General features: G+C 25.5%; 1 protein-coding gene and 1 long non-coding RNA gene across 2 annotated transcripts; both read left to right on the forward strand.

Annotated features, from left to right (window-relative positions):
- The first annotated feature begins 1,329 nt into the window (after positions 1-1,329).
- LOC135931756 (small ribosomal subunit protein uS2m-like) lies at positions 1,330-12,828 on the forward strand. The gene is made up of 4 exons (XM_065469044.1): positions 1,330-1,471; positions 1,513-1,707; positions 3,674-3,834; positions 12,370-12,828. The coding sequence occupies exons 1-4, from the start codon at positions 1,402-1,404 to the stop codon at positions 12,619-12,621; spliced, it is 678 nt and encodes a 225-aa protein (XP_065325116.1). The 5' UTR covers positions 1,330-1,401; the 3' UTR covers positions 12,622-12,828.
- On the forward strand, positions 9,307-9,652 carry LOC135931757 (uncharacterized). Its single transcript, XR_010573147.1, has 3 exons — positions 9,307-9,369; positions 9,416-9,475; positions 9,519-9,652. It is a non-coding gene; the product is annotated as an uncharacterized LOC135931757 (long non-coding RNA).
- Positions 12,829-14,788: the final 1,960 nt, after the last annotated feature.

Raw genomic sequence — 14,788 nt, forward strand, 5'->3', positions numbered from 1 at the left:
ATAACTTAAAAAATAATGAAGGAAACTTAAAATTTTTTTCATTTTATGATTATATTAGTTTGTACCAAATAAATTAATCCAAAGTAAAGAATTATGCTTCTATAATTCATTTTATTTTTTATTAAAATATAATTTTTTTTAAAATCTATTACGCCATCTTCCGGAAATATATTTATGATATGTAAAATATATTATGGATTTTATATTTTCTATGTAATATATCTTGTTAATACATTTGAAATTTACTTTGAAGACAAATAAAAGTATCATAAAGAGAAGTTATGTAAAAACTAAACGTCTTCATTTTAGAAAAATATTTAAAGATGTGATGAGGAGATCATTTTCTAATTTAGGCTTAAGAAATTATTTTTTACTAAAAGCAATCTTATGAAGAATTATTATTTTAAAACACTTTTTAAATAAAAAAACAAGTGTGTTAAATTCAAAATTTTTTTAAAGAGATGGAAATGTGCATAATATTCATTTGCATATCCTTATGGATTGAGAATATTAATATATATATATATAAATAAAAATCGATATACATACATGAAAGTTATATAAACGCAAAATATAAAAATAATTTTAAACACTAAACTAAAACGCAAAATGTAAAAAAATGTAAACATAAACGCTAAACCAAAACGCGAATCACATATCAATTATTCTATTTGAATATTATTCTATTATTCCAATTTTATCAATCTTATTCAATAATTCCTATTCAATTCAATATTCTATTAATACATTCTAAATTCCAATTCCATTATTCTTATTTGACATTCAATAAATTATTCTATACTAAACGACGAATTAATGATAACGATTTGAACAGTATGGGATTGAGGATAGAAGAGATAGGAGAACTTACAAAAACAGCAAAGGATTGGAAGCGAGTTCCACGACGACTAGAAAGATTGAAGAAAGAGCTAGGAATGTTAATACATTTGAAATTTATTTTAAATTATATAAACCTACGGACTTGTAATATTATTTCTTTCACTTAACATAATATTAATCTAATAGTTACATTGATTGTTATTAAATTTGAAAAGTATATATATAGAATTTATTAGGTTAATAGTCAGTTAGTATAATTTATAATAAATAAATTAAATATAAAGTAATTTAGTATCGATATCTTTATAATTTTTTTTACACCATATTAACATATCTGTTCTATACATATTATAAATTTATGGACTACTCTTTCTTCCATATTCTATTTTATTTATTTAGATAATTTTAATTTTGGATAAATTTGATTTACATAATACAAATATTTAATTTATATTTTTAAAATATAATTGATAGGATATAAATAAATTTTTCCTGTCTATTCTCAGTTTACCTGACCATTCGCAGTTTACCTGTCAATTCTCAGTTTAGTTACACCCTAAAATGCAGAAGCTCTCATTAAATTATTTAAAAAAATGTTATTCAATTTTGTCTGATGTCTCTAAACAAAAAGGTATATATTTTTATTATTTTAAAAATATTTGGAATTTAAAGAATCTGTTGACGTTTCAATTGAAGCTTTGTTTAATGCCCGTGTACATTTAGGGCATAAAGTGGGTTCCTTAAATGAAAAAATGAAACCATATATATATGGAGAACGATTAGGCCATCTCATTATAGACCTTAATCATACATCAATTTTACTTAAACAAGCTCTTAACGTTATATCTGAGATATCATATAACAAAGGTAATATTATTAACATTTTTATTGGATTAATTAAATTTAAGGGTGCACCATCTAAATTGATGGATTAATTAAATAATTTTTTTAAATTAATTATTTGCATGTCTTATTTTTAAATTTGGCGATGGGATATAGATTTATATTTATAATGGATTCATCTAATCTTAAATTTTTTAAATTCAAATGCCCCTAAAGTTTTGGGGTTTAAAATTATTATAGAAAGTGAATTTATTATTAGTTAACATTTAAACAGTTTTTTCAACCTAAGTTATTCATGTGAAAATTTTTTAAAGGTCTTTTAAATGAAATTATTAATCGTTTTCAAAATATTTTAGAAATATATTAGAAAATAATTTAAATATTAAATTGAAAAATTTTAATTGGGGTTTTTCACAATTATTCTTGAAAATGGGAGGTTTTAAATCTTATATCTCTTTCTTTATTTTTGGCATCATGTTTGATGAATTACCCCATGATATCTTCTTTTATCACTCCTAAAGATAACCTTTTAATTTGGCCTTGACTGCTTAAATATCTTTAGCTTGTTTTGCCCACAATTTTAACATATCAATCAATATTTTTACCTTTAATTAAATAAATTTTAAAAATACTCTCATCAAATTCCCCTTTGGCATATATTCAAATATTAAAAAAATTCTTAATGTACTAGTGGTTATGAATGATTGGATTATCAATTTGTAACCTCTTAAACAATTGAGTTGCATACACTCTATTGGATTCATTTAACCATACATACATAAAATATAAGTTGATCCCAAAGGGGGTCATGTTCTTAATTGTATATATAGCCAAGGCAGACATGCAGTAATTAATTATTTATGCTGTTCTCTTACAAGGGCCCAAATACCAAACATTCTGGACCCTGCTAAATTATCATCAGGTGTGGCCTAAAGCCATATCATTTAACCTCTATATATTGGTCAGGTAATTAATTTGTGGCTTTAAATGCTTTTCTTCATTTCCAAAATATGTAAATTCTAATTTGGTTGATAGCTGAGGAAAAAAATATTTTGAATTAACAAATTAAGTGTTTTACCAATCTTTTTGAACATATGTCAAGCTGAACCTTAAATTTTAAAAAATATAGGTGACAAAATAGAACCCTACATCAAAACCCAAGGAATTTATTTTTATACAAAAAATTCAAATTCACTATTTTAGAATATAATTATTTGTGTTTTTTAGGAACTGGTTAACTCTGTTTTTATAGAATGAACGTTTTTATTTTTATTGCATTATAGTTTATGATTGGAATGTAGTTATATATTATTTTTTTATTATTATGATAATAGATATTTTTACGGTGAATAGCTGAAATTAAATAGTAATACAATGTGTTTATTGATTTCTTAATATTTTATATAAGAAATGAGATATGTTTTATCTAATTGACCATCATATTTATATATAAATACATCTTGAAATAATATTTGTTTAATATTAATTTCATAAAAAGATCTGTGAAATTTTTAAAAGATTATTTTGAAAATACTTTCATGTTTGATCAAATCTTACTTATAATTCCAGTTCATTTTTGTACAAAATTTTGGTAATTTTTATGCACAAAAAATCTCTTATGATTGCAATCATAAATTAAAAAAAAAAGATTTTGACCTTTAAAAAAAAATTTTTCTGTTTAAAATATCCTTTCCAAACTCGGATTAATTTTATATAAGGCATATAATAATCTAGTAATGATTTAAACTGAAAAATTATAAACAAATGTTCTATAACATGAAATCAATATTCTTAATTAAGAAACCTTAAAATATTCTATATTACTATTTTTGAGAAAATTATAAAATTATAGAATGAAAACTTGTATTTTTTAAAAAAATCTTTATAATAGTGACTTATTTTGTGGTTTATAAATTATTAAAATTATTTTTGAATATTTTATTTTTTATATCAAACATTTTTATTTATAATTCATAAATACTATAAAAAGGGATTGTGCTATTTTTGTGCAGAAATTACCAACACATTCATACAATTGAAAAGGCAGCAAAATCATGTGGAGCATATTCCCATTGTCGTTTCTGGTCAGGTGGTATATTCACTAATGCTGATATGCTATTCTCCACTCTTGACACTCAAAGCCAATCAAAGGTTCTCCCTCTATAAATCTTATTTATTTTCCTTCTATATTTTAACTTTATTTTATTCTCCTAGCTCTGCTGCTGAACTATGAAATGGGAATGAACTATTATGTTTTCTAAACAATAGAACCATTAACATTATAAGAAAATATAAAATGGAGAAAACTAAACATAATAACTTAATTTTATTCTCCTAGCTCTGCTGAACTGAACTATGAAATCGGAATAAACGATTATATTTTCTAAACAATAGAAGCATTAACATTATAAGAAAATATAAAATGGAGAAAACTAAACATCTTAACTATATTTGAATTTAGTTAAACCCGTTTTATTTTAAATATATCAAAACCCATCCAAAATTCCGAACGAAGCATAACCTTTATAAATTTTACTTGAACCATAAGGGTTAATCCATTACAAATCAACCAGTATTTTAAGCATCTCAAAAAAGAATGAAACTTGGCATGTAAGTTATTTAGGTTGTAAATTTAATAAAATCAAAATTTTAGAATGCTATAGTATAATCAAATCTAATTAAATATTATTTTTTTTAAAAAAATACTTAAGATAGAGTTGCAAATATAATATTAGCCCTTAAAATTCTACATTGGATAATATGAATTTTTTAAAAAATATTTTAAAATGTTTTCTTATCTCCGGTGAAAATGAAACAAATTAACATTATTTAATAGGGAATTTTTTGAATGCTAATATTCTCCAGGAATGTTTATTTCCTTTATATTTAATTGTTTAATCAAAAAAATTTTTTTTTTAAATTTTATTAAAATTTTTGTAAAAAATATAGATGGCGTTATATTTAAAAAATCATGAAAAACATAATAATACTATTTAAAAAAATAATATATGATATATATAAAAAATTATGTATTGTATTTGTATTAAAATAAGAAAATACATTGAATCTAACTAATATGATGTCTTGAGGCGATATGTAAGCAGTAGTGTTGTTAATCGGCTTAGCCAAGTCGGCTCGAACAGAGCTAACTCAAATTTTGGGTTGTTTTTTTGACCTCGACCTGAGTTCAAGCCGAAAAAACGACCTCGACCCAAAATATGGGTCGTTTTTTTCGACCTCGACTCGAGTTCAAGCCGAAAAAAACGACCTCGACCAAAAATATGGGTCGTTTTTTTCGACTCAGACTTGAAATTTGGTTGTTTTTTTTCAACTCAGACTTGAAGCTTGATTGTAATTTTCGACTTAGACTTGAAGTTTATTTTTTTAAGGCCAATGTCATATATTTTGTAAACATGTTAAATTAAAATTTCATTGAAGATGTACCTTAGGAAAGTGCCAATTGTCATAATCGTCATTTTTAAACTTTTTTGAATTTTTTTTAGACAAATGGGTAAAAATATATTTTGTAAACATGTTAAGTTTAAATTTCAGTGAAGATGTACCATAGGAAAGTGACAATTGTCATAATCGTCATTTTTGAACTTTTTCAATTTTTTAAGGCAAATGGGTAAAAATATATTTTGTAAACATGTTAAATTTCAGTAAAGATGTACCATAGGAAAGTGACAAGTGCCATAATCGTCATTTTTGAACTTTTTGGAATTTTTTTTAGACAAATGGGTAAAAATATATTTTGTAAACATGTTAAATTAAAATTTCTATGAAGATGTACCTTGAAAGTGACAATTGTCATAATCGTCATTTATGAACTTTTTTGAATTTTTTATAGACAAATGGATAAAAATATATTTTGTAAACATGTTAAATTTAAATTTTAGTGAAGATGTACCATAGGAAAGTGACAATTGTCATAATCGTCATTTTTGAACTTTTTTCAAATTTTTTTAGACAAATGGGTAAAAAAATATTTTGTAAACATGTTAAATCAATTTTTCAGTGATGAAAAACCTTGAAAAAATTAAAATAGTCATGTTGATAATTTATTTGGAATATTTTGAAGAAAATGGTTGAAATATAAATTATAAACTAGTTAATTAAAATTTCAATAAAAGCCATAGAAAAGTGATAAAAGTCATAATTATTTTTAAACTCTATTTAATCAAATAGTAAAAATCTTATTATTTTTACCCATTTGCCTTAAAAAAATTGAAAAAAGTTCAAAAATGACGATTATGACAATTGTCACTTTCAAGGTACATCTTCAATGAAATCTTAATTTAACATGTTTACAAAATATATTTTTACCCATTTGTCTATAAAAAATTCAAAAATGACGATTATGACAATTGTCACTTTCCTATGGTACATCTCCACTGAAATTTAAATTTAACATGTTTACAAAATATATTTTTACCCATTTGTCTAAAAAAAATTGAAAAAAGTTCAAAAATGACGATTATGACAATTGTCACTTTCAAGGTACATCTTCAATGAAATTTTAATTTAACATGTTTACAAAATATATTTTTTACCCATTTGTCTAAAAAAAATTCCAAAAAGTTTAAAAATGACGATTATGACAATTGTCACTTTCCTATGGTACATCTTCACTGAAATTTAAATTTAACATGTCTACAAAATATATTTTTACCCATTTGTCTAAAAAAAATTCAAAAAAGTTCAAAAATGATGATTATGACAATTGTCACTTTCCTATGGTACATCTTTACTGAAATTTAAATTCAACATATTTACAAAATATATTTTTACCCATTTGTCTAAAAAAAATTCAAAAAAGTTCAAAAATGACGATTATGACAATTGTCACTTTTCTATGGTACATCTTCGCTGAAATTTTAATTTAACATGTTTGCAAAATATATTTTTACATATTTGCCTTAAAAAATAAACTTAAAGTCTGAGTCGAAAAAAACGACCCATATTTTGGGTCGAGATCGTTTTTTTCGGCTTGAACTCGGGTCGAGGTCGAAAAAAACGACCCGAACTTTGGGTCGGGGTCGCGACTCCCGGCGTTTTAACAACACTAGTAAGCAGGCAGCCTATTCGAATATGATTAATATTAGATGGCTATATTTTAAAATGTTATATATATGTCGTATTGGGATACTATGAGATTCGGAATCCCAACATGGGGTTTCGAGATCTTGAATCCCCACGTTTTATTCGGAAACTTTTTTTAAAAAATATTCCGATTCTCATGTATATTTTATTTTTTTCTTCCTTTTTTTGTCGTCTGGCACCAGAAAATTTCCTTTTTTAGAGATATTTTTGTTTTTGTAAATTTATATAAAATAAAATCATAAATATTTTCACTTGAATATATATTTTTAAAAATCCGAATTATAAATAATTATTTATTGCAATTCATTTTTCAATTGCATAACGATGTTTTCCCAAAAGTTTGTGACATTCCGAAGCTCCTAAATATTTTTAGCAGTTTAAATAAAAAATTAATATATTTTATGTACATGAATTAATTTGAGGAGTATATGTGGTTACTATAAAAATAACTTAAATTACCTAATATCTTTGTTGGGAACTTAAAAGATTAGAGGCAATAAATGGTGTTGAAATTCTTCCAGCAAACATTCCTACCCATATTTTATTTTGTTCAATTTTTAATACTTTCCCTTCTAAATTTACAGATATTAGTTCTATCTGTCCTATTGGATAGGTAATAACACGTGATCACCTAATAAAGTTATTTTGTCCAATTATTTGAGAATAAATTAATTAGTAGAAACAGTAAGAGCACACCTTACCAGGTATTTTATGCTCATAATGATAACCTAGAAAAATATTTAGTTCAAATGAAATGGATTTAATATTTTAGGTTTGCATTGGGCGGGTTTTTGGACCAAAAGCCCGCCCATCTAATGTTTTAAAAAAAATTTAAACCTCCCGCCCAGCCCGGCCATAGTTTTCAAAAATATATATACCCACCCGCCTAGTCTAAAAATTTTTTTAACCCAAGCCCGCTTATAAAATTTAATTATGGTCATTCTTTCATTTTTTAAGCATCTGATAAAAATATTTCATTACTCCTCTACAGAAAGTTTATAATTTAGGAAATTTATATGAGTATAAAAATAATTAATGTAAATTATGGACAATTTATTTGATCAAATTGAATATTTATGAAAAAAATATAAATATCTGATTTTACCCCTTTCCCCAAATGCAAAGAGAATCAAATTAAAGGGTATTAATAAATTATAAAATTGCTTAACTCTATTAAATGCAATGTTTGAAATAAATAGCATCCGCTTCAAAATTAAACCCCAACGTATGGGAGGATGAGGTTGTTATATTGTACCTAATGACAACAAAATATTTAAATCTTAAAGTAACCAGTTTTGATATGTATAATTTAGCAAAATTTTAAGTTGCATATTACAATTAATTTAAATTTTAAATTACTTTATTAAATTTATTATTGGTTTCACTTTTATTTAAAGATCTCAATTGAGGAAGAGGATATACTTCAAACGAATATCCTACTTTGATGGAAACGACAAGAAATAGATTTGCCAAAGCTATCAAGATAAGCAAGAAAAATATTGGCAATTCCTGCAACTAGTGCTTCTTCCGAACGCGGATTTAGCATTGCTGGAAGATTTTTAGAACAAAGATGAACGTGTTTGAATCCAGAAAATTTTTTGTCATATTCATCGAGAATGATTTTAAATTGTTTCCACATATAAGATTTTAGTTTATAATTATCTGAATTTTCTTTTAATTTATATAAATTATTTTTTATTTTTTTAGATATATTTTCTTTATTCATAATAAAATAAAAATTAAATTAAAATATATTTTTTTATTAAAAATTATGTTATAAAAAATAAAATTTATACATTATATAATAAAATATAATGAAAAGGGCAATTATAAAGATAAACAATTATTACTAAAATAAAAAACTACAATGCAGATTGCAAACCCAAAAAAAGGAAATTTTAAGAGAAAAGTTTTATTACATTCCCGTAAAAGGATATTTTTAATAGACAAAAATGTTTAATTCTAAGAAAAAAGATTTATTATTGTGTTTATTACATAATATAGTTAGGTAAATGTTCCTTAAAAAAACGATTGGTACAATAAAAAAAGAAATATTGTTATTATAGTTCATTTAAACAATTATATTTTTTTTAGTTTGTTTTTGAACAAAAATTTTAAATTTCCTTAACCCGCCCGCCCATTGTTCAAATTTCTTAACCCGCCCGCCCAGCCCACCCATAGTTTCAAATTTTTTTAACCCGCCCGCCTGCTCATTTTCGAAAAATTTTTCATCCGCCTATCGGGCGGGCCGAAATCCCGCCCAATGCAGACCTTTATTTAATATCATGTTCTGATAATTGTATTGCTTTTTTATATTTTGATTACTTATTTTTTGTCTCCTTCATATTCATATAGGACTATCCAACACAAGGGGGCCAATAGTAAAAAAATAATGTCATTCATTCTTAATTTTTTTTTTCGATTCTAACGAATCCTCAACATCTAATGATGGTATTAAAGAAAATTTTAATGCATAAATTGAATAATTTTTAAAAATATCAGATATGTGGGTGATTGATACACCTTAGTTTCCAGACAACGCATCTTCCGATTCCGATAGTACTTATTCGATAATTAAAATTGGTGATATAAACATTGTGCTTCCACTAATTATTTGTCTAAATTTTAGATTCTATAAAAGAGAAATATGCCTATGCGTTTGATAAGGAGGACTCGATCGATAGCAATGGTAAAAATTACTCAAATATTTGTTTATGAACAAAATAAATTAGATTTAGCCATTATTGATCATATTCCTGGCAATTCTCTCCTTACCGAGCTTACAGAATTAGATAAACTATAAAAATAGTTTCATTAAATTTATTCTACATGAAATGTTAGATATAAAAATCTAAAGGAGAAGAAGATTCAAATAGTAATAGTAGCGATCAAATTACCATTGGATAAGAAATATTATGATAAAAAAGAATGAAATTGATAGTAGATTCGGGTATCATCTATATGTATTTTCTCATTTGTTTTGTCGTATTTCTTAAATAATATTGTTTAGATTTAGAATATATTGAACATGTTGGTACAACTCGTTCAATCAAAGAATATACCGACATGGGTAAGATATAAGATAAAAACATTTCCATTAAATATTTGTCCAAATCTTAGATATGGTAGCAGTGGTGTATTTACTTGTGAATCAGAAGAGCCGAATTGCAACGGTAAAAATTATTCACTATATTTTAAAACAAATGGCACTAGATTTAACAATTATTGAGCCTTTTGATATTCTTTGCCTTAAGTTAAAGAACATAAGGAAATAGGTAAGATATATAAATGATATTCATCATAAAATTATTAGATATTAAATATATTGTATTCTAATACATTATACTAGTCCTGTGTAGGGCTGTGAAATGATAAAATTTTAAATATTTAAACTTTTTAATTACCAATAAATTCCTTTTAAACTATTCACAAAAATCCAAAGTATATCATAAAATAATAAAAATTAACAAATTAATACTGGGTCAGGCTGGAAAAATATTAAATCCATTTTAAAAGTAAGATTTTCTAGCTAAATAATTTTAATATTATTAAATATCGATAGCGATTTTCCTTAATAATAAGGAAATGCAGATTATACTTTTAACGATTAGGGAAAGAGGGGATATTAAATAAAAATATATATTTATATATTCATAGATAAGCCGTCACTCTTTATTGTTTACCAATGAGGACAATTATGTGAACACGATACATCGCTACTAATAAAATAGCAAAGGTTTCAAACAAAGATTCGCGCTTTTAAATTGTCCATAATATTACTAATAGTCCTTGTTCAAAAAATGTTGGCTATAAAATTACATGGAAAAATAGTTGTGCTACTTATAATATTGAGAAGTATTTTTAATATTTTAATAAGAGCCCATTCTTTTATTTATATTTAAATAATCGTGGGTCGAAACTTAATTTATTCTCAAATAATTGGACCAAATAACTTTGTATTAGGTGATCACATGTTATTACATATTCAGAGGACAGTTAGAACTAATATCTGTCCTAAAAATTTAGAAGGGAAAGTAATAAAAATTGAACAAAATAAAATATGGGTAGGAACGTGTGCTGGAAGAATTTCAACACCATTTATTGCCTCTAACTATAAAAATAAATTATTTTTAAGTTCCCAATATAGATTTATCAATCATAGATAATTTAAGTTATTTTTATAGTAACCACATATACTACTCAAATTAATTCATGTACATAAAATTTATTAATTTTTCATTTAAACTGTTAAAAATATTTAGGAGCTTCCGGAATGTCACAAACTTTGGGAAAACATCGTTATGCAATTGCAAAATGAGTTGCAATAAAAAAAAATTTATAATTCGAATCGGATTTTTAAAAATATATATTCAGGTGAAAATATTTATGATTTTATTTTATATAAATTTACAAAAACAGAAAATAAAATATCTCTAAAAAAGGAAATTTTCTGGTAGCCAGACGGCAAAAAAAAGAAAAAAAATATACATGGGGATTCGGAATATTTTTTAAAAATATTAAAAAAAAAAGATTCCGAAATAAAACGTGGGGATTCAAGATCTCGAAACCCCACGTTGGGATTCCGAACCCCACATGATTCCGTATCCCATTACGACATATATACTATTATTTCAAAAATGTCTCTTGTCATTATTTGTTTCCATTTGCGCTTATTAATAGAATTTCCTGAGGCGATAATTGGTAGGTACATCCTGTCGCTCTTATGGGATCTATGATTATTATTTGATTAATATGGAGCCATATCTTTTCCTCAATTGTGGGATAAAAGAATGATGGGGATGTAAATAAAGAAATATATATCCTCAAATTTCATTCTTAGTTATTTGGCTAACCCTCCAAAATTATCATAAACACATGTTACGAATCCTTCGATATTGAAAAGAAGCAAATTATTGGCATTTGAGAATTGTTAATTTTAAAGTTGTCCTCTGCATATGAATATATTTTTAAATTAAGTTACTGGAGGTTTGGACGTGCTGCTAACGTTTCCGTGGCAGCTGAAAAATGTCATTCAGCTGCTACGCCAAAATATTATAAATGATAACACTTATTTATATAAAAAAATCTCTTTTTATATTGCGCTAAGCTGATCATTCAGAGCAATAATATATTTTATTTGATTTTTGTTCAATACTTTTCAATCATTGATTGATAATTAAATTTCCTGTTAATCGATTCAAAAATACCAGAGTTGTTAAGTAACTTTTTAAATAGACCTAGATATAGATGCATTGTTTAGAAATGTATCTAGATATAGATACTATTTTAAAATATATCTTATACAGATACAATATTTGTCTTACTATACAAGGTTTGCCGTAAGACGTATATTTTGGATATGATTTAACTAACGCTCTAAAATTCTGATTTTACTAAAATATACAACATAAATATCTATCTTGATAAGTTTTGTTCATTTTAGAGATGGTCGTCTAAAAATCTCATTTTTTTGTAGATTTGGATATTAGCAGATAACAGTTAGATAACATGATTCTCTAACATCTTTTTCATCACGATGCTTTATTTTTTATCCATATCTTATGAATATTTAATTATCTAAAGAATTCCCATCACTTCCGTAATACCCGCCTACCTGATGCCTGTATATTTTTTGGTTCCCAAAACACGTTATTTTTGCAACACAGAGCCATTCGTGATTCGGCAAAAGTTAACATTCCTACTATCGCCATATTAGACACTGATTCGGACCCAACAAATGTCACTTATCCTGTACCCGGAAACGACGATTCTCCAGCTTCAATCGATCTTTACGTTTCCTTGTTCTCACGCGCTATTTTGAAGGCTCGAAAATGAATCATTATTCTTTTATAAACAGAAAAATTACTTGGTACCAAATATTTTGTGGGAACTTTTCATTCAATATAATAAATTTATTTACTTATTTTTGCAAAGACTTTATACAAAAATATTTAATAACAATATTGAAGAGATATTTTTATTCAAAATGAATGAAGACAATATTTGTTCATAACCCATTGTAATTCTGTGGTTCTACATTTCCGCTATTATTAAATTGTAATATAATTCTTGGTATATAGAATCGAATATATTGATACTACTTATACTTTTGTATATTGTTAATATAATATTTTGTATTGTTTTGCAATTTTTCTTTACATAATAAAGTTTATATTTAACCTTTTTTATGGCGTTAAAACTAGTTTTTAACCAAATAATTATGGAAATGATTCATAAAAATGTAAAAAACAACAAATATCTTAATTAATAATAACATTACCTGTGCGCCGATGAAACTATCAGCGGCCGGCGCAATTTTCAAAAATCTAATCGATGGCCGGCGGAGCGCCAATTTTTAGCCGCCGTCAACAAAATCGGCGCAGTTATAAATTTTTATAACATATATTTTTAATTTTTTTAAAAAAAATCACAAATATATACTACTCTACAGATATCTCGGCATATTTTTTAATATTTATATAATAGAATACTCATAATTCCAAAATCGATTTCGTAATTTTATAATTATCATGTATAAAAATTATTTTATTTAAATTTTCGGGACATAATGATGATCTCCTTGAATTTAACGTCAACCCAGCGGTAGAAAAAACTCTTTCACTTTGCAAAGAATATTTTGACGAGCCTGGAAAGATTGAGAAGTTCACTCTTCTTTTCTTTCCAAAAATTTAGAACGTCCACATCTTGTGAATGTCGCTTTCCACGAAAACTGTGGCATTCTTGTTCTAAGTCACCTAACTTGGAATCACAATTTATATTTGTTGAATGTTTATGTGCCAATTTTGTCAAATAATTTGAATTTAATAATTCCTCTTGATCCTCATTAGCTATATTTACTACATGATTATCATCATTCTCTATAAGTTTAAAATGTTTTATTATAAATTCTGAAGCTGAGCAATTTTGCTCTATTAAATACGTTGACACAATTGTCAATTTTTGAAATCTTGGATCTAAAAGAGAAGCTAATACCTAGATAATTTTAAATAAAAAATAAAAGGATATACTTATATATTATTACTTGCAGATTACAAACCGGAAATCGTAACGCAAGTTTATTTAGCATATTTTCCTTAAGTGAAATGATTTAAGAACTATAACTATCATTTACTATTAAATGTGTTTCAATTTTACTTCTAAAAAGTAACTCCAAGTTTAAAGTGAGCCCTTTTTGTACAAAAAATTCGACAGTTTAAATTTTGAAAGAAATGATAATAGTTCTACCTGATCAGATTCATAGTTTGAGAAAGTGCTTCCCATTTCTTTTCAAAACCTTATTAATTAAATTCTTATTTAATCCAGATATGTTTTTTAGCATAATTAATATACTATGCCAACGTGTTGGGACATTTAATTTTAAGGTTTTCATATGTGTGGAATTGCCAATTTGAAAACGAGTATCTGGGTATGGATCAGTGCTATCAAGATCTAACATGTCTGATGTTAAATCTATTGTACTTAGCATTTTCTTTGATCTTCCTCGAATTAAATTCATCCTCTGCAGTTTTATATCTTAGAGCAGTAATAATATCTTTAATTCTTTTGATGAGATTTTCAACAAAGGGTACCTTTATTATACTATCTACTGTAACCAGATTGTGTAAACCATGACCCAAACATAAGTGGTGTTCATATTCACCTAATCGAACGCCTTTTCTAACATTAGGCCCAGCATCTGTGACCATTTGTATTTTTTTTAAAAATTAAATTCCTCTTCTATTTTATCAATCTCAGTTAGAATAATCTCCGCTATGTGATTTTGGGTTATATAATGAGTTGCTAAACAAAAAATCAATTCAAAATTATTATTTATTAAATGAAGTGTAAATGTAATATAGTTTCTTCTTCTGTATTGATCTGTCCACATATCAAATGTAATTGAGCAAAATTTAAGCCATGAGTTAATTTGTTCTTGTACATGTGCTTTCATTGATAGGTAAACATCATTAAGAGCAGTACGGCTTAGTGTTGTCCTGTCTGG

This window comes from Gordionus sp. m RMFG-2023, chromosome 1 (genome assembly GCF_954871325.1).
Source record: "Gordionus sp. m RMFG-2023 chromosome 1, tfGorSpeb1-WG-v2, whole genome shotgun sequence".
Taxonomy (NCBI): Eukaryota; Metazoa; Nematomorpha; class Gordioida; order Chordodea; family Parachordodidae; genus Gordionus; species Gordionus sp. m RMFG-2023.